The sequence below is a fragment of the Dama dama genome, chromosome 32, assembly GCF_033118175.1.
Source record: "Dama dama isolate Ldn47 chromosome 32, ASM3311817v1, whole genome shotgun sequence".
NCBI lineage: Eukaryota > Metazoa > Chordata > Mammalia > Artiodactyla > Cervidae > Dama > Dama dama.
This window is the reverse complement of record NC_083712.1, coordinates 21,540,327-21,560,678: the sequence shown is the minus strand read 5'-3', so window position 1 is coordinate 21,560,678 and position 20,352 is coordinate 21,540,327. Positions and strand designations below refer to the sequence as shown.

Here is a 20,352-nt window from a genome sequence, read left to right as displayed (position 1 = left end):
AATTAGGGCTTCCTGGGTGGGATGAGTGGGCAGTCTAAAGGTCCTTCCAGAAGGATTCTTTTCTACGTGTGACCGCTCTACCTTCGTCTCCTCGCACATCTCTTAAAAGCTCAGCAGCAAAGATGAAGCAGCCTGCTGGTCACAGATGCTTTGACTCTTCACCTGCTCTCTGCTTTGACGTTTCCTGCTTTCCTCTCCCCAAGTCAGATTTCATTTTCAGGACTTATGACTTGCAAAAGAAGAACATTGTGAAAGACAGAATCACCTCATTTACTTTTAGCTATGTGGTGAAAGGTCACCTCCCCACCCCACAACCCAGGCTGTTGGCCATGAGGGGGAGAGTGTGTCCTTCCAAATAAACCTGTGCCTGACTAATACCTTTCTACTATTTAAAGGGTTTCGCTTCTTTGTTTAATTTCAGACTGTCTCTTGGATTCATTAATGTGAAACTCTTAAAATATATAGACGATATCAGTCTAATTCATGCCAAAATGTAAAAATAGAGTGAACTACTGCTGAGGCAAGTTGACTTTGTACTTCATTTCTAGTTAGAAGATGAACTTGGTATTTCACAACAGCTAGTCGTATACCAATCGTGAGAAGAATTTAATTCTTCCTACTATGTGTGAAGTTTCTGGCATCTCTTCTCTTCTGGCAGAGGACCTGGTGTCTCATAGAAGCATTGCCATCACTATGAAAACAGTCCTTGGCAAGTGCAACTTTAAGATATTTATAATTTAGCAGTAACTGTAAAGAGTGAAAAAAGCCAAATTCTTATTGTATGAGAAATTGGAGAGGCAATGTGTTTTTTTAAGTTCCAGCTTAGTGTAATGTCAATGAGCCTTTTTAAAATAATCATACATCTTCTTTATAGAACGATTTAAAACTTCAGATGAACAGAAAGAAAATTAAAATCTCTAATTCTGCTACTTGGTATATGGTCTTCCTGATTTTTCTGTTTATAGGAATAGTAGATTTAGCTCTGATTTTCAGAACTTGTAGGTCTTAGGAAGAGGTACAAAATTTGCTTTGCATTTCTAAAAAAGAACTTAAAATATTGAACTTAAGATTAGCTTGGGAGTTATGATACTTAATAATTATAGATGCTTTTACATTACTAGCATTGTCTTATGGGCTTCCATGGCAGCAATAGGAGCTTAATTCATTAAGTATTAGTCCAGAGCCTGTCTATCTTAGACTGTCATAGGGGCTGATCACCAGATTAAAGTCTCCTTGCTTTGTTCCTACGTTGAAGTCAAGTAAGCACCATTTGCACAACCCCACTCTCAGACCCCCTCCCATTTCACATGAACAGTTTTTTCACCCTCCTCTTTCTGTAAACTTCACGTGGCTATTAACATGAGAAGAATCTGCCTTTTTGAGTTTGGCTGCATCTTATCATTATCCACACTGGCTGTTTCCCAGTTACACTTTTTTTTTTTTTTTAAGCAGCAGCATAGAAGTTCTGGATAAGTTAAAATTTCTAAAATTTCCTTTTACAAATCAGGATAATAAAGCAGATGTTAGCACCCGTGCTACAGACCTGTGCCAGAAAGAGGATGCAGATACGAGCTGCAGAATGGGTCAGAGAAGCTGGAGTTGGCCACAGAATCCCAAAAGTCTCTCTTAAATTTTGGAGCCTGGTTTGATCAGGACCCTGTTTAGAGAGCTGTTTCCTGTCTGGGGAGCAGCCCCCAGCTGCAACAGTGTGAGTCCAGGAAGAACTCTTCCACAGGTTTCTGTGCTGTTCCCCATAACTTTGAACAGAGCAGAGAAGCATGTTTTTCTGTGTATATCTGTTTTATTATTATTATTATTATTTTAATCACACTCGAGTGATGAGCAAGTTTTCTGGTTTTAATTGGTTTCAACCTGTTCTCTGGGCTTCCCAGGTGGCTCAGTGGTAAAGAATCTGCCTGCCGATGCAGGAGACTTGGGTTCGATCCCTGGGTGGGAAAGATATGCTGGAGGAGGAATGGCAAACCCACTCCAGTGTTCTTGCTTGGGAAATCCCACAGACAGAGGTGCCTGGCTGGCTACAGTCCCTGGGGTTGCAAAAGCCAGACACAACTTAGTGACTAAAACAACAGCCACAAACGTCTTCTCTGAAATTGAGGTCTCCATGTCCCCCCTCGTGAAAACAGTATTTTCTCGAGTGACCAGAAACCCAGGGGGACTGGTCAGGGCCCAGGCTGTGGTGGTTGCCGTTCCAGGGCACAGGAGAGTGTGTCGGAGCCGGAAAGGACCAGAGAAGCAGGGGGATGTGGCTGAGGCTCACCCGGTCTGCTCTGCTGGGGCCAGGTAGCCTTGGGCAGGCTCACCCAGCCTGACCTTCAGATTCCCCATCTGGAGAGTAGAAATGACCAGGCCTTCCCTCCCACCATGTTGAGAGGCCGCGTAGATACAGGCAGCATCCAGCTGAGCCCAAGAGAAGTGTTCAGGAAATGTTGAGTTCCTTTTTCCCTAAAGCTCTTCTCTTTGAACCCTCGCATTCTAGAGATGAGAGAACAACAGGATCCCACACAGGTGAAATTATACCACATAGTAAGAGGAAGGTCTGAAACTCTGTTATGCTGCCTCCTAACAGTGGTTGAAAGTTATGTATTTGAACTAGGATTCTTTGTTCGGGGGTGGGAGGGTGGGTGCAGAGAGGATAAAGCTGGGTAAATAAGGAAGCTTTGGGTTCCTGTAGATAAATCTGATGAGCCAGTGGCTAGACCTTCTGAACCCAGGAGCAGACTCTTCTGAAAATGGATTTGCAGGCAAAGGTAGTGGCAGAAATGGAAGGTGGAAAAGGGGCAGGTCAGGTAAGAAATGGAGTCCAGGGTCCCCCACCCAAGTTGGATGTAGGATCAGAAACTATCAAGGACAGGGTGGAGGTGAGGACTGGGGGAGGGACAGAAGACTGGCAGAACCTGGACAGCAGCAGTCCAAGTGGGTCCTGGTAACTTCTGCCTTCCCTGAGCCAGGTCAGAGCAGAACTTGTTGCTGACGGGGTTGTGGGCCAACGTTTAAGGGGGTTAGGCAACAAACCCATTGCAAAGTATTGATGAGAACCATTGCCATTGCAGGAGGAGGTAGCAGAACCAGTCTGTGAATTCCTGCAATGTCCTATAGGCATTGAGATGGCTATCTTCTTAAATGGAGTCAGGAAGTTTTTTGAGGCCTGCCAGGAGATTGTAATACAGCGAAACGAAAGCCCAACTTACCTGTTTTGATTTGTCCTTAGATATTAGAGAAGGGAATAAGTCATAGCAAGTAAAAACTTTTTTATACCTTCCAGTCCTTAGCCTTTTAAAGGCTTCATTTGAAGAATATCAGAGCTTGTTTTAAAAATGTACCTCAAGGGAGACTTCCCTAGCGGTCCATTGGTTAGGACTCCACGTTTCCACTGCAGGGGCCTTGGGTTCAGTCCCTGGATGGGGAACTAAGATCCAGGAAGCCACAGAATGTGGCCAAAAATAGAACTGTACCTCTGGTAATAACTTAAGAGCCACTGTTTAAACTTGTTACAAGGCCTTGGCTTAGTGTGGGTTCATCTCTTCTAATAAGCAGAACAAGTTCACTGGGCATAACTCATCTTGTCTGCCTGTTGGATGATGTCACTCCAGATGACCTCATGACATCCAGGTCACTTGTTGGCTGGGTGACCCTTTCGTGTGAAAGGTTGAGATTTAAGCATTCACATGTTAGGGTTTGCATGGTGAGGAACTTGCCTTAGCATTTGAACCCTGTGCTGCTAAAAGTCAAGTATGGAGGCTGTGATCCTCTGGATTCGGTTCTCCCTGCTCACAGAGAGTAGGCATGAGGCTGGCATTCACTGGCATTCATTCAGCAAGTGCATGGGGCGTGCAGGACACAGGAGGTAGAGGCTGCTGCCCTTGCACACTGGGCAGTCCAGCAGGGAGGACCGCCGTGGAGAGGACCGCCATGGATAGGTCCTTCCCAAGAGTCACACAAGTGACTTATTTTCATGCCATAAATCTAGAACCACGGTTCTTCGTTGGAGAAGGACTTGAAGGAAGCCACCTAAATGGAGCACACCAGCCCCCCTGGAAGCCACACTCAGTAAATCGCAAGGCTTTAAAATTCAAAAGTTCCCATCCACTGAGGCCTTCTGGATGCCGTGGGTTATCCAGACAAACCTCAGGCCGGGGCCGCTGTGACCAGGGATGGCGCTCCAAGTCTGTGTGTACAGGTACCTGTGAGACTGTCGCTGAGTAGGATTTCCCCCGTGGCCCGTAGAATCACACTGTTGACACACAGGCATGGGTGTAAAGACCCACTTGCGAACTGGCGAAGCAGTTTCTGCACAAGAAGACAGCACTGTTTAAAAGTTTTTATGAAGTTCTCACTCTGGACTTACGGAGACAAAGGGGTGATGCCAGTGCCAAAAAAAGAAAGAAAGAGTTGAACTCCTAGAACCAGTGAGGAGAATGGTGGTTGTCGGGGCTTGAGGGTGGTGGTGGAGGACACAGGGAGAGATGGGGGAAAGGGTACACGCTGTCAGCTGTCAGAGGAATAAAGTCTGAGGATCTAACGTATGACAAGGTGAAGCTGATAACACTGTATCGCATAATTGAAATTTGCTGAGAGAGTAGAACTTAGGTGTCCCTACATTTAAAAGATTTTTAAATGGTAAATATGTCAATTACTGAACTCCCTGGTGCCTCAATTGGTAAAGAATCTGCCTGCAATGATGCAGGTTCGATCCCTGGGTCGGGAAGATCACCTGGAGAAGGAGCTTCTCCAGTAATGGCAAACGACTCCAGTATTCTTGCCTGGAGAGTTCCATGGACAGAGGAGCCTGGTGGGCTATAATTCCTGGGGTTGCAAAGAGTTGGATACAAGTTAGTGAATAAACCACCACCATGTCATTTATACCTTAACAAAGCTGAAAAAAAGCACATCAAGAATGGCGATGCCTTCTGGACCGGAGTGGAGGGGGCTTGAGCAGTTGTTGAGTTGGACAGGACGGGAGGCGGCCGAGTCGGGGCCAGCCTTCGGGGAAGCTGCAGGGGGAAGACTGTCCAGGAAGGGCAGGTGCGGCCAGATGGTGGGATCACTCACTCCACTGACACCAGCCCCGTGGGCTCGTGGAGGACTGGCAGGGCCATCTGCGAGGGGCATTATTAGCCTGACGAGTGTGAGCCAGGTCCTCGCCTGGGAGGAAGGGAGGGAGAACAGGGGCAGTCTCGTCCCTGAAGTCATTTGTACAGTAAATATGAACATGAATGTGAGCATCATTCTCACCTCCGGGAAGCCGGCTCGCAGGGTGTGTGAGACTTTGGAAGAATCTCTTGGTTTGAGGCTCTGGCTTTGTATCTGTCAGGAGTCATTGTGTCAACCTGTGTCCTTGCCTTCTGTGACTGCAGGCTCTAGTCCTTTTACCCCTCAGCTGGTTCTTGCCTTCTGCTGTGTGGCTGTGCGTGTGGTCAGGTGAAGAGCGGACAGAGATATAGCCTTCAGCTTCATCCCTGGCGGCTTTGCTGCTGTGGTTTTCAGAGAATTTTCATGCAAGTTTTCAGGAAACATCACAACATCTCAGTGTATTTTCCACCAGCTGTCCTAGCAGTTGGGGCACAGAGAGTGGGATGAAGAGACGGCTGGGAGGGAGTGGATTTGATGAGAAATGTTTTTCTGGGAGTGTTTTTATATAAACTGTAGTTAATCTCAGCATCGTTTCTAAAACTTAGTGGGCTTCTTACTAACAACTATGAAAAACCTTGCTAACTAGCACTTCTTAACTAAACTATTTAGTGGAAACCTAACTAGTTTCTAGTGTGGTTAGACTTGTGTGCTCGCTGGAGAGCGGCCTGTGATTTGAAGGAGGCATGGAAGCACCTGAGTTGGTCAGGGGGCCACAGTGTCTGGGTGGGGATGAGCTGTGAGGGGGAGGGGCAGAGGTCCCACAGAACTGAAGGCAGAGGGGCTCATCTTTGTGCCAACAATAGGCCTCTGGAGTATTAAGGAGCTGCCTTTAGGAATTCAAAGAAAGAAAGGTGATTACATCAGAAAAAATTTTTTTCTTTTTAATTTCCAGCTTCCCTTCAGCCAGGAAGAAAGGCTCAAGTTATTGTCTGAAAATACATATGATAAAACAAGCCCAAAGACACAATTTGATTTTGTACAGACGATGCTCACGGGCTTCGTGAAGCAGGGATCACATGTACACATACATGATGGAAATGTGTGCTGTAGTTTACTGAAGTTTAAAAATAGCCTCCCCCACAAGCGGGGTCCGCTCCCGTTGAGTGAAAAAAAAATGGCAGAGATAGGCCTTTGTGAGGCTCTCGGCAAAAACCCTGCCTTGATGGCAGCATCTAAAAGGCCAAGCAAGTAAGGGAACAGACGTGTTTCCTTCAGACTGTGAGCTAGTGCCTTGAACATTCCAAGTGGCAGGCACTCAGAGATGCCACAGGCAGGGAATTTGAATTTGTGACTCAGCTCTCTCCCCATCCACAGAGGTGGGAGGAGCTATTTTTCCCTTGAGGGATTGGCTGGTTTTCCCTGGTGAGGAGCTTGCCCTGCGTTTGTTGGCATAGAACTGGTTTGCTCAGTAACCCAGTCAGCCTCCCTCACCCCCCGGGGAAGGTCCTCCCATGGGGACGGGGGGTGGGGGTGGGGTGAACTCAGGAAGCTAGAAACTGGAGAACGAGCTTGGGAGGGAGGGTGGACAAGGAAGCGCCTTCTGAGGGTTAGAGGAGAGCAATGGAGAACCAGACCCCCAGTCGGCCCCCCGGGCTCCGGCCCTGATTCCTCCAAGATGGAGGCGGACTGTGTGTGGGCAACTCCCTCAGCCTGGTCTGAAGCTCGCTCCACTGCATTTTAGACGTGGGGCTGAGACAGGGAGGCCTCCGCACCGTCTGTCTGTCTGATTTCTCATCTGCAAAGTGAATACTCCCTTGCTTCCATCTCTCCTGTGCTCACATGTCAATACCTAGCCCCCTTTGTAATGGGTGCTTCTGCCCCTTCTTCACTCACTGGGTGTGGAGGACCTCGGGAAGATGGCTGGTTCAGTGGTGGAGCGTCGGTAGTGAACCTGAGGGTTCGTAGTTACGTGGTTGCATTTATGTTGGCATAGTGGAGGAGTCTAGCTATTAATACTTTTAAAACTCCCTGTTCATTGTCCTGAAAGATCTGGTTGGGAGCATCACCCGTTGGCTGGTCTTGAATAAAGACCTAGTTTGTTCTGTCAGAGATCCCATGTTACTGGAGGGGAGAGCCGACGGCCAGAGGGCGTCTAGGTCCCTGGATTGGAAAAGCCTCTTTGTGCCTGTTCATCAAAGGTAGTAGGTGATGGTGGCCTGGGTAGGTAAGATGCATGGGAAATCTACATGCTCGGGGCGGGGGCGGGGGAGAAAAAAGTCATTTCCCCCCCAGGGACCATGGTTCCACCTGCTGCTTTTCTCCCTAGAGATGAATGAGACATTTAAGCTCAGTTGTCTCTTTAGCTGTTATCGGCTCTCCCTGCCCCCTCTCTACTGTCTCTTCCTTTCCCTCCCCCTCACCCCCACTGTCAACCCTCCCCCATCCCTCTCCTTAGAGGGGATAAACGATAGTAGTAACATAGTGGGTGGTTGACTCTTAGCGCCTGTAGTTGTCTGTTTTCTAGATCGAGATAAATGGGACCACAATTTATAAAGCTGAGGCCTTTCTATCCTGGAGAAATTCTCAAGGATGTAATCATCTGCTTTTGCATTTAAATAAGGAAGTGACACAAAATGACTCTCCCTATCAAGGTGTTCCTTTTCCTCAAATACTGGCCAGAGTTCTATTCCTGGGAACCAGTGATTCACAGATGGTTCACTGTGGTCCTGTCCTTACTGCCCTCGAGGGGAACTTGAACTTTTATTTCCTAACTCAGCCACGTGGGGAGACTGACCTCTAGAGGAACCTTTGCTTGTATAGCCAAATAGCCTCATGACCGCTGATTTCACAGTAGTGTGGTCACTACACACTGACTCACACGGTCCTGTTTTTTTTTTTTTTAAACTGGGAAAACTGTAGAACCACATTAAAGAGGAAATAAAAGACCAATAGTCCTCCATGACTCAGTCTTACTGGTGATCTCCTGCACATCACATATGTCTGCATCCCTTTCCCTATTTCTTGAGCACAGCTAAAACCCACACCTCCACACCAGACCTGTAGGATATGTCAGAAGTCCAAAAGGGCCGGATTTGAAGTATTTCTTCATTTAAGTAGGAGTTCCTAGAAATAGCTGCGTGTACTTGGATAACCCAGTAGTTAAAGGCCCTGCCCTTGAAATGGCTCAATTTTGTAGCACACACAGACGTTTGAGCCCCCGCTGTTGTAGCTCTGCAAGCCCACACCTTTGCAGGCGTCACCAAGGTTGCCAGTGCTCAGTGTTTATGGACAGGACTTTAATTCAAGAAGAATGGTGGCACACGCGCATCAAAAATTATTTCTTATGGGCACGTGTGATCATCATCATCACCAGTCCATCCTAAAGGAGATCAGTCCTGAGTGTTCATTGGAAGGACTGATGTTGAAGCTGAAACTCCAATACTTTGGCCACCTGATGTGAAGAACTGACTCATCTGAAAATACCCTGATGCTGGGAAAGATTGAAGGCAGGAGGAGAAGGGGACGATAGAGGATGAGATGGTTGGATGGCATCACTGACTCAATGGACATGGGTTTGGGTAAACTCCGGGAGTTGGTGATGAACAGGGAAGCCTGGCGTGCTGCAGTCCATGGGGTCACAAAGAGTCGGATTCAACTGAGCGACTGAACTGAACTGATCATCACAGAGCAACAGTTTTCAAAACACAGACTTTATTGCTTGGTCTCCCCCACTCCCATTTCATTCACCCCTTTTCCTGAAATTACAGAGTATGCCTTACAGTCAATTGATAATGTGACCTGTCACCCAGTGTTTCACCAATACCTTTTTGGCATAGAATTCATTTACTGCTTCATCTCCAAACTTTTGCTACTTATTCTAATTCCTAATTAGAATAGTAATAAATATCTTGTCCTCGGGTTGCTTTGTGAAGAGGATGGCTGTACTTGGGATGTGATTAACTTCTTTAACTTTGATTTGACTGTTTTACCAAACAGTCCTGAAGACTTTACCTTCAAAGTCCTGAAGTTCTTGTGTCACCAGAATGGTAGTGTAACCAGAGTTATTTAGCAAAAGTTGTTATAAAATGATACTCAAGAGCAGTGATTCTCCAAGTAGGAACTGGAGAATTGACCTGCTGTCTTGAAGAGATAGGATCTGCATATATTCAAAGCTAAACTTAATCTGTTCTGGGTTTTCTGAATGGCTCAGCGGGTAAAGAATCCTCCTCCAGTGCAGAAGACACAGGAGACACAGGTTCAACCCCTGGGATGGAAAGATTCCCTGGAGGAAGAGAAGGAAATGGCAACCCATTCCAGTATTCTTGCCTGAAAAATCCCACGGACAGAGGAGCCTGGTGGGCTGCAGTCCAAAGGGTCGCAAGGAGTGAGACACAAACAACTGAACGACTAAGCACGCAAACTTAATCTCCTCTCTCAAACCTACCCCGAAGGCCTCGTGTGTGATTTTGGATAGAATGGAACTGCTGTTCTTGCAGGCCTCGACTCGCTCCTCTTGTCCTCGTGCTTCTAGTAACCTGCCAAATCCCAGTCATCAGCGCTTCCTGCCTCCAGCATCAGACTTGCCCTGCCCTCGTCAGGCCCACGTCAGCTGGTGTGTCTCCATCCCGTTCTGCACGCTGCTCGGCCTCCTTGTAGATTTCCTTCTAGGAATTACCCTGATCTTCACCACTTCCCTACTGGGAAGTGGTTGTTATTCAGTCACTCAGCCGTATCCAACTCTTTGCCACCCCCGTGGGCAGTATAGCACGCCAAGGCTCCTCTGTCCATAGGATTTCCCAGGCAGGAATATTGGAGTGGGTTGCCATTTCCTTCTCCAGGGAATCTTTCCAACCCAGGGATTGAACCTGGGTCCCCCAGGTCTCCTGCATTAGCAGGCAGATTCTTTACCACGGAGTCACCAGGGAAGGCTTAATTGGGGACCATAATGCATCCAAGTGGTGCACCGGATCCCTGAAGGGCTGGCTGAAAGGTGGACTGCTGGATCACACCCCCAGAGCTTCCAACTCAGTAGATCTGGTGAAGAGCTTGCTAACTGCTTTCTCCACGAGGCCCAGGTGTTCCCCTGACCATCCTCCGAGGACTTCGGCTCTGGGGCCAGCCAGTGCCCTGTAGATTCCAAGCTTCTCCTCTCTCTCCATTCCAGCTCCCTCGGTGCTCCTCTGCTCAGCCTGTACTCCGTGAGTCCCTCCGGTCATGTAGGGATGAGGAGTCTGTGCACATCCGTACATTTTATAGCTGATGATGGTAACTAGTAGATGCTACATGGGAAACTGAAGTTCATAACAGATTATAGGGTAGTTGGCAAAGAGGAAAAACAGTAGACATGATCTCCAAAAGAATATAGATAAGGTGATGGAAGTAAAACTGAACGGTATGTCATTTCCCTAAGACCGGACAGAATCAGTCCTTTATCTGCCAGTGGCTGTGGTTTGAGAATCATCACAGTTGTGTCCAGGGGTTTTGTTTCCAGTCCTCAGACTCCTCAGCCTCGTCTGACAAGACCATTGCTTATATGTCTGTGAGCCCCTTTGAGCCCCTTTTCCTTTCCCTCCGTCACTTCCTTTTCCCAGGGGTCCTGGATGGGCTTCCTGTGTAGCTTAGTCAGTAAAGCATCTGCCTGCAATGCGGGAGACCTCGGTTCAATTCCTGGGTCAGGAAGATCCCCTGGAGAAGGGAATGGCAACCCACTCCAGTATTCTTGCCTGGAGAATCCCATGGAAAGAGGAGCCTGGCAGGCTACAGTTCCGACAAGAGTCGGACACGACTTAGCACTATCTTTCTTTCTTCCTGGATGGACATGGGCCTGGCCTTGCTTCTCTGAAGCCGGCTCACCCCTACCAGGCTATGGAGGGGACTGAGGGCACGCATGGTAGACATTTTCTTTGTAATGCTTTCTTCTGACCTTCTGTCTGTCTGTCTTTCCCCAGGGCAGTGATGGTGCCCGGAGATCCACGCTCCTGGACAGTGACGAGCCCCTGGTGTATTTCTATGATGACGTCAGAACGTTATACGAAGGTTTCCAGAGGGGCATACAGGTGTCCAGTAAGCATCGGCCTGAATCTGTGCAACTAGTGCTTCAGGTTTTCCTTTCGACAGAGGGGTCTTTCTTCAAGAAGCCATATTTGCTCACAACTCTCTCCCAAGCAGTCTGGCTCCCAGCTTCCTGTCTCCTCCTGTAACTTCTGCAGAGCGAGTCCCCCAGCACACAGGTCCCATCAGGTGTGGTCCATGGTCAAGGCCCTTCTGAAGTCACATACGTCGTGTTTCATGGAGAGTCACACATCCATTAGCTCCGTACAGGCTCTGACATTTCCTGCATAAAAAGACCTATCTAACTGGGCCTGATCCAACATTTCTCAAGCTTGCTTAACCTGGAGACCTGTATTTTGAGAAATAAACATTGATACCCAAGGAAGCGGGGTTCTATCAGAGACACTTGGGGGAGATCAGCTCACGAGACCGCCATCACTGATGGTGATGGCACCATCTCTGACAGTGGCACCAGAGACCCCAGGTACCTGGCAGCTGCCCACCCTCCAGCCCATCTGCCTCCTGCCCCATGTGAGAAACAAAATAGAAATAAAGAAGCAAAACTCAGACCCAAACCCAGGGGGAAAATGCGTCCGATCTGAATTCATTGTTTCACACCTGAGGACCAGTTTGTGGAATGAAGGATACAAATGAGAACCTAGGAATATTTAGGCACGTTTAGCCCATCGTTTATTCTTTCATTTGTTTTCTTCTTTTAGATAATGGCCCATGTTTAGGCTCTCGGAAACCAGACCAACCCTATGAATGGCTTTCATACAAACAGGTGAGTTTTCCAGCTCTGTGGCCGCCTCATGTGAGTCATAGGGCGGGAACATGGCAGTTCTTGGAGCCTCTGAAGGTTGAGGTGTTAGGTTTCTACAGAGTGTGGATGCCGACCTGGCTCAGGGCTTTAGAATAGATGTGCAGCATCCCGAGATGTTAAACACACAGATTTGGGGAACACTAGATCAGTAACTGAACAGGTGATTCAAAGTAGTTTATCTTAGAACTACTGTGGGTGTGTTGTGGAGTGCAGTATAAATTTTAAAATAAAATGCTAGAGGATTCTCTGGCAGTCCAGAGATTAGGGCTCCAAGCTCTCACTGACAAGGGCCCAGGTTCAATCCCTGGTCAAGAAACTAAGATCACAGAAGCCGTGCAGTGCAGCCAAACAAATAAATAAAGTGCTAGAAATGTGCTTGAAGCAGATGACTCTTCTCCCAGACCCCACGGGAGGATAAGATTACTCCTTTCTGTCTTGAGCGATGCTGGACAAATTTAGATGCCTCAGTGTCGAGGAGCCCTCTCATTTTATAGATGAGAGAAAATGGGCCCCAGGCAGGGCTTGGACTCACCCCCGGTCACAGCTGAACCAGGGCCAGGAGGGAGGCCCACGCCATCTGTTGTAAGGAGTCTCCAAAGCATCGTACTGATCCTGGGGTGACCTTTAACCCGAGGGCAGCATGGAGAGCAACAGAGATGTTCAGAGATGACACCTGTGTAACCGAACAAACACAGAGGTGGCTGGGATCTGGGCTGTTTCACTCCTGTCACTCTGGTCCCAGCAGATCCATGGCTTTTAACTGTGTACATAGTAGTTTGCAGGTAGCAGAGCAGGAAGGCTTGCTCCTTTTTTTTGTTTGTATCGTGATTACAAGTCTAGTTGCTCCTGACTCTCCCCAGTTCAAGGCAGCACCCCAAGACACCCTGGAGCCAATGGGAGCATCCACTTTGTTGCCTTGTGCTTCCAGCGCAGCTGTCTAGAGGGGTCCCTGGAGTAGGGCCAGGATGCAGAGGACCAATCCCCCTTCTGTGGCTGGGCTCCGGGTAGTTGATGTGTCCTGGGAAGGGGCGGGGGTGTGTGAAGTGGGTTGTTGTTAGGATCTGCAAAACCAGCCTGTGGGAAAATACTTCCTGGTCCTCCCACATCTGAGGATCAATGAAATGCAAAAGGCAAGAGAGATAGAGGCAGAGATAAAGAGAGACAGACAAGACAGACAGCTTCGCGTTCCTTGCTTATAGGAATCATGAGCTGTAGGTCTGGTGAGCAGAGGGACTGCTGTTTTTATTTTCCCATAACAGAGCCAAATAGTAGTTTTCCATAGAAATAGTAGTTTTCAAAAAAAAAAGAAATAGTAGTTTTCAGATCCGTCATTTTTGCAAGTGGTATAAAAGCAGTTCATGTTTGCTGGAGATTTAACATTGCACAATGGTCTTCAGGGCCCACAGAATCTGCCAGTGCTTCTGGGTTACATCATCTTCTTGTCATGTTACTGTTTGTGTGGGTCTCAGCCTGTCAATAATCAGTATTGTGGCTGGGCCAGCCCTTGTAGTTCATAAGATGATTGCAAGACACACTTCAGCAATAAGTATAAGAAACTTGGAAAAAATAAAACTTTCTTACTACAAGACTTAGAAATTACACAGCACACCTGGGCCTCACAAGTGAGGTCCCCGATAGGGGGGGAGAGTGTTCACAGCATATTCTCCCGTGGGGCCTGGGCTCACTCTTATTGATGAATTTAAAGCACAAGAGCAGTAACTTAAAGCACAGGAAAAAGAAAAAACAAGTGGCCCAAATGGGCAGTTATCTGCATCAATCACGATCTCTTTAAAACAAAGGAGGCTCGTTCAGGAGGGGACCTGGCTCCTTATCTTTTTTGTGGCTGGCGCTGTATCAGCCTTGGAAGTGGATGCATCAGCTGTCAAAGCTTAAGGCAGGTGCTTGGACTACCAAAAAAGAGAAAACCAAACCCCTGGGCTTTGCACTACCCTTACTTACAGTAATATGTTCCTATATAGCTTCTGTTATATGTTGACTGCCAAAGGGAAAACAGGTCTGCTGCCAGCAGGATGTTTGAGGCAGGTTGAAAATCCCTGGGGTTTCAGAAGGTGTTTTGTACATTTCAGACAAAGACCAGTGAAGATAAAAAAGTAGACTGAAGCTGACTTTGGATTTGTGTATTGAAATGATTTTCCCCCCTAGCCCAATGATTCTGAGCTTTGGGGGTTAGGAATCCCTGTAAAGCTTTTCAAAGAAAGGTCTGGGTCGCCTTTCTAGAGACCCCAAGTGTGTGCATGGAACCCAGTAAGCTCTGCAGACCATCTAAACACTCACAGGTTCCCAGCCCTTACAAACAAGCAGGAGTTGTGAAGCAGCCCCTGGGGTATGGGAGAATAAGCATGTTAATGTCATCCTTGCTGTCACCCTTACTGCCATTGGCAGAGCAGGGATGGCACCATGTGCCCGAACCAACAGGCTTCTGGAGCAGCATCAGGCGTGGTTCTGTTCTCTGCAGGCGTGGGTGTGGGTTTAAAGTGCTCATGATAATTTACCGACCGAGAATAAAGAATTCCAAATTAACATTAAAGGAAAAAAAATTTTTTTAAAGTACACTTGGGATAGGAATGAGGAGAGGATGGGAAATTGCGGTAGGTAGATAGTCTCGCCTGTTTTTACTTAGTTGTAATTAATAGTGTACATTTTCTGTTCATTTATCTTAAAATTGTAACAGACACTCTTAAGTTTGATATGGTTTTCATAATTGTAGTGTTTACTAGCTGTAGAGCATTTTGTTAGATTTACCATCATTTACTTGATCATCCAGCCATTGGTCTTTTTTTTCCCTTAAACTTTTATGACTTTACATAATTTTGCAATATATGTATTTGCACCTAAAGTCTTTTCAAACCTCCCTTTAGGACTGGATTATTTCCTGAGAACTAATTCTCAAGAATAGAGTTGTAGAGCCTAATGGTTAGAGATCGTCCTTATATTTCAAAGGTCTCCCCCAAACTTGTCGTTTCTGTGTTTATAACAAAGGACAAGCTTCAGCTTCTTCATTGCTCTTTATAAACACAGGCACAAAATTCTGTGTCCCTGGATCGCTTTTATAAAACTAAAGTATAAAATAGGAACTCTGACATGGGTCGTGTGTGACCTGGCAGCTATTGGCGTGAGATTCATTTGCTTCGCAGAGGGAACTCTTTGATCATTCCCCTCACCACGAGTTCTGGGAAGTCAAACCCTGAACTTTACAAAAATTTGTAACTAAAGGGATACCTGTCTACCCCTGTTCTTTCTCTCTGGGCAGAACTGCTTCTTGGCAAAGATATTAGGCTCAGCTGTCACGGAAAGCTGTATTCCTTGAGTTGGACCTGATGCTGTTCCTGATTTTTTTTCCTCCTCCGTTGTAGGTTGAAGACATGTCAGAGTGTGTGGGCTCAGCACTGCTCCACAAGGGCTTCAAGGCAGCCCCAGACCAGTTCATCGGCATCTTGGCTCAGAACAGACCTGAGGTATTAACCGTTAGGCACGGAGCCAGCAGAGCTCAGAGAATCCCCGATACAAGAGTCAGTTAGGGTTCACACCTGCCTTTGCTTCAGACCAGATTCTGTGGTCTGATCGCCACTAACATACCTCTGTGTTGTGCCTTAGAGAGTTACATGTATGAAAACCCAAACCAGGTCCTTCTTAGCCTTTAGGTAGGGGGAAAATTTTTTTTTTTTTTTAGAAACCAGGTCCCCACACAGAAACTGCCAAAGAAAGTCTTTGCTATACAAAGACAAACAAATAAAAACAAATAACTAACAAAAATGTCTTCCCGCTTTAAGGACTGCCTCTGTGGTTAGAATAATAGCATTAATCAATGACAGAGAAACTTGAGTACGTTTTTGTCAGTAGCAAACTCACACCTTTTCTTTCTGAAAGGTCTAGGCTTTCCCCCTGCTCAGGTTGCAAAGTTTAGAATCTCAGGGGGCATGGGGAAGGAGCTTCAGCAGTAGCTGGGTGTGATTTAGACAGGCGGACTATTGTTTGGCCGTCCAAGCCTGTGCGTGGTCTTCTGTAAACCACTGTATTAAAGTACATTGAAATGAGAAGCCCCCTGGAGTTATCGTCTGCACTGTGAATAAACAAATTAGTGGCAGAGGTGGCACAGAAAAATTCAAGCACTGGACCTGAAGAAGCTACACTGACTCTTAGACCTGCTTGGATCCAAAGACATGCTGGTTTAACGTGCAACTCTTTTATAGTTTACAATGGTTTCTTAGCGTTTTGTGTACAGTTAAAGGAGGAACAGCATGTTCCACAGCTGGGCCACAATTAGGCTCATGGAATTTCATTTCTTTCATTTAAAGTGAAGCCCATTTGAATGAACACATCCAAAATTTTTGTTTCAGTGGAATATCATTAGTCATGAATCTATGACTGGGACATATATTCCTTACTTCATGGACAGAGTGGGCTTCTTATATTTATCAGTTAGTTCACCAGATGTTTATTGAGAACCTACTATATTGCCAGACACTGCCAGGCACCAAAATACCACAGTGGATCTTCTTCATGAGGTACTTGGAAGACAGCCCCATAAACCCACATTTTCTCTTAATGTGTTGTGTGGACACAAAGTAGAAGGATTATGGGAGCTCAGTCAAGGAGGACTTCCTGGAGGTGGCATCCCAAGTGGAGTCTTGATGGCTGTAAGGGTGGGGAGGCCAAGGGAATGTCAGGAACATGTTTGCCTGGAGCAGTGTGTCTGTTGGGAGATGAATCATTTCATTGTGGTGACGGGTGGAGTGGCAGGAAGAGAGAGAAAACAGCTCCAGGCCAAGTGAACATGAGTAGGTTGTGCTTCCCATGGCCCTGCGCCCTTATCCATGCTGTGTGTTCTGCAGGTGATGGGCACCACTGAGGTTATAAGGGAGAGAGTGACTTTGCTGCGTCTGCCTTGTAGGTGGGTCAGTTGCTATGTGACTGATGGGTTTAGAGGAAGATGACCAGAGACCCGTGTCACCTCTTTCCTTCCTCACTTTCCTGGAGAGACTTCCATGGACAGTTCTCCCGGTAGATGGCATGTCCCTCTTCCCACAGTCCTGGGCCTTACTGCACACCGTGGCCAGATTGCTCTTCCTCGGACCTCCAGTCGCTGTTTGATGGAGGAGCCCCAGAGGCAGTGTCTTGCCTAGTTCATAGATCCAGGCTCTTCTGTGACCTCAGGCTGGCTCCAGCCCTCTGTCAAGCCTAGCCGGTCCCCACAGCCCTACTGGGCCATCTCTGCCAGCCTCAGGGCTCACTGACATCCCTCCTCCCTGCTTGGACCTCATAGTCCCTTTCCTGGAGTCCCGTGCCTTTCTCTCCAACTGTCAAAATCATGCTGTTCTTGCCAAGGGCAAGCCTGGTTACCTCTGCCACCAAGGAGGCCCACTGTGGGCTCTCTCACCTCTGAGCTCATCACCTTATTGTGTTGTTCATTCTCCTTTTACCTATTTGCCCCAAATCTTTAGGCAGATTGCACTTTTTTTTTTTAGTAAGAACTGGGCAAGTGTTTTGCTCATTAGGAATCCCTCCAGTGCCTGACGCATGGTAGTAGATACACAGATGTTAGTTCTGGTACATCCAGTGTTTCCACGTTGAGTCTCTAGAGTCTTGTTTTTCCTGGAGGGCTTCCATGGTGACCTCTTATATTCTTACTCCGACATCTACTTTTTCTTCAGTGGGTGATCATTGAACAGGGATGCTTTGCTTACTCGATGGTGATTGTTCCCCTCTACGACACCCTTGGAACTGAAGCCATCACCTACATCATCAACAAGGGTATGTCTGCGGCCTTTGGGAGTATATTCCCCTAGTTATTGGGTAGATACAGCAGCTACATTTAATGATGACGTGATGGGATAGGGATTTTTCATTTAAATGTACACTTACCCTCCTATTCAAAGAAGGTAGTTCTTAAACCTGATCTCAGTTGTTAGTCAAGCTTTTAATATCCCAGAGCTGGTTCCTCACTGTGTCTCTTTACTTCCAGCCGAACTCTCTCTGGTTTTTGTGGACAAGCCAGAGAAGGCCAACCTCCTACTAGAAGGTGTAGAAAATAAATTAATACCATGCCTTGAAACTGTTGTTCTCATGAACTCCTACGGCAGTGATCTGCTGGAACGAGGCAAGAAGTGTGGGGTGGAGATCATCAGCATGAAGGCCTTGGAGGTGAGTCACCCTGCCCTGCCCGCTTCCCCAGACGGTTCCTCCGAGGTCATTTTGGCTCAAATGTGGTATCTCCCCAGTGTGACCACGAAGTCCCAACTCTCGCTGGTCCTGTAAAAGACAGAGAACAGATATCTGTCTCATTATTGGAAAGAAGAATTCTGCACCCATTTCCAGTGTTAATCCATCACATTCTGCCCAAGTGCTGTCATCTAGCAAGTTGCAGTGCTCACAGAGTCATTCTAGAGCACTGACAAGCCCTGCTAATAAATGCTGGAAATGAGAATTTCAGATTCAAGCGGAGATTTAAGCCTGTATGTCCTCTTTAAATGTTAATGCCTTTTACTTACTGATTTGTCTCTAAAACAGAGTCAGACATAGAAATCTGCCTTATTATTCTTTCTCCAAGTCTGCTTTTTTAGGCCTCTGGTGAATTTCCAGCATAGGTGCTTGATTTGATTTATTTTCATTTTAAGATTCAGATTAATCACAGTTATAAAGGTAACCAGTCTAGGAAAATGAGTGGGTCCATGTTTAAAATGGTTGTTCAACATTAGATCGTATTGGGTTGGCCAAAAGGTTCATTTCGGTTTTTTGTAAGATTTTACAGAAAAGCTTGAGTGAACTCTTTGGCCAAGCCAATACAAGAAGCTGATGAAGCTGGTTTCCCCGGTTGCTCTTGGGTTAAAGTTCCATCCACAACAGCAGGCAAGAGGAAGCTTCTGTTACATGCACATCGCGGGAAGTAATAGGTTCAATAGATAAGTCATTCTCTTTCTGAAAATGTTATAAATATTTTCCTGGAACTGTTATTAATAGGCTTTTGAATTTTATTTATAGTTGTCCTTCTACCGAGAATTTGAGCTCCAAGTAAGGATCTACAAAACCTTTTCTGGGGAACTTAGTAGTAGTCACAGGGAATCTGTCATTTGTTCTAGTAGAGCTTCTGCCACACATACACACAAACAATAGCATAGGACAGGAACCTGTAAGATCTAATAGGTGTGCTAATTGTTAAATGGTGTTTTTAGCTAGTTTTTCAGCTAGTGTTTCCCTATTTTTTTTTTTTTACTTGTAATCCCATTTCAAGATAACGTTATTTCTTTTTCTCCCATTTTTCCTCATCCCCCTACCCCTCCCCAGACACATACACAGGCATTTTTTTTTTTGGGGGGGGGTCTTTTTTTTTATTGCTATATGTGATAAAGAATTAGAGATCTTAAGTTATGTAGGAATTTTTTAAAGATGCATGGAAATTTGAATCTGATAAAAGATCATTTTGGGAAGAAATTGGTGGAATTATCATTACTTTAGCTCTTAGTTGACTTCTAGTTGAATATCAGTGTCCCTGTTTTTAATTAGTGGTCAATCATACACATAATTTAAAAGTGTGAATAGGGTGTAAAATTGTATACTGGGCCGCAACTCACTGAGCCCAGAGTGGAAGTGAAAGTGTTAGTTGCCCAGTAGTGTTTGATTCTTTGTGACCCCATGGACTATAGCCTGCCAGGGTCCTCTATGCATGGGGATTCTCCAGGCAAGAATACTGGAGTGGGTTGCCATTTCCTACTCAGGTGAGCCCAGAGCCCACCCATCTGATTTCCACTTAATTCTAGGCATGCTCGTTTCCTATGCTCACTCAAGCTGTTCAATAGGAAAATAACATAAATCGTTCATTCAAAAAATAATAGGTATTAAGGTGGCCGTGGAGACACCTTCATGCAGTAGCATCAGAATGAGCCCTGGGTATTAACAGAATTCTCCTTGAGATGCCACACCTCAGAATTGAATCTGTCATTTTTAACCCTCATGGCCATTTGACGGTGGTCCCGGAGCTTCTGTCATGGCCTGATCAGAGATGCCTCAGTCCTTTCTCCCCTCCACGTGGGGAACTGCAGATGTTTGAACCTTTCCAGAATGGTCAGCATTTAAATCTGGCGGAGACTGGTTTCTCTCTCCAGACTGAAGATGTCAGTTTTGTAGAACCAGTGATCACGGCTCAGTGCCGAGTTGTGGTTCTGGGAGGGCGCAGAGGAGCTGCGGTTCTCTGACTACTGTGAAGAGCTGGGCTTTGTTAAAGGCCGTGATAGGAATGGCAGTGGAAACTGGAATAGCAGGTAAGAGACTCAGTCCTGTTTCCAAGGCCAGTCCTAAGGCCATCGATATACTATTATATATACTTTTATATAAGAGAGAAGACAACCAGAAAACGGATTCTTAAAACAATG

The 20,352-nt window shown here is 46.4% G+C and overlaps 1 protein-coding gene across 4 annotated transcripts in view; it reads left to right on the top strand.

Annotated features, from left to right (window-relative positions):
• Positions 1-20,352, top strand: part of ACSL1 (acyl-CoA synthetase long chain family member 1) — a 61,550-nt gene that overhangs the window by 23,273 nt on the left and 17,925 nt on the right. For all 4 annotated transcript variants that reach the window (XM_061134823.1, XM_061134824.1, XM_061134821.1 and 1 more), the window contains exons 3-7: positions 11,040-11,154; positions 11,862-11,926; positions 15,340-15,441; positions 17,638-17,737; positions 17,949-18,127. In XM_061134823.1, coding sequence (XP_060990806.1) covers positions 11,040-11,154; positions 11,862-11,926; positions 15,340-15,441; positions 17,638-17,737; positions 17,949-18,127 — 561 coding nt within the window. The remainder of the gene's footprint in view (positions 1-11,039; positions 11,155-11,861; positions 11,927-15,339; positions 15,442-17,637; positions 17,738-17,948; positions 18,128-20,352) is intronic.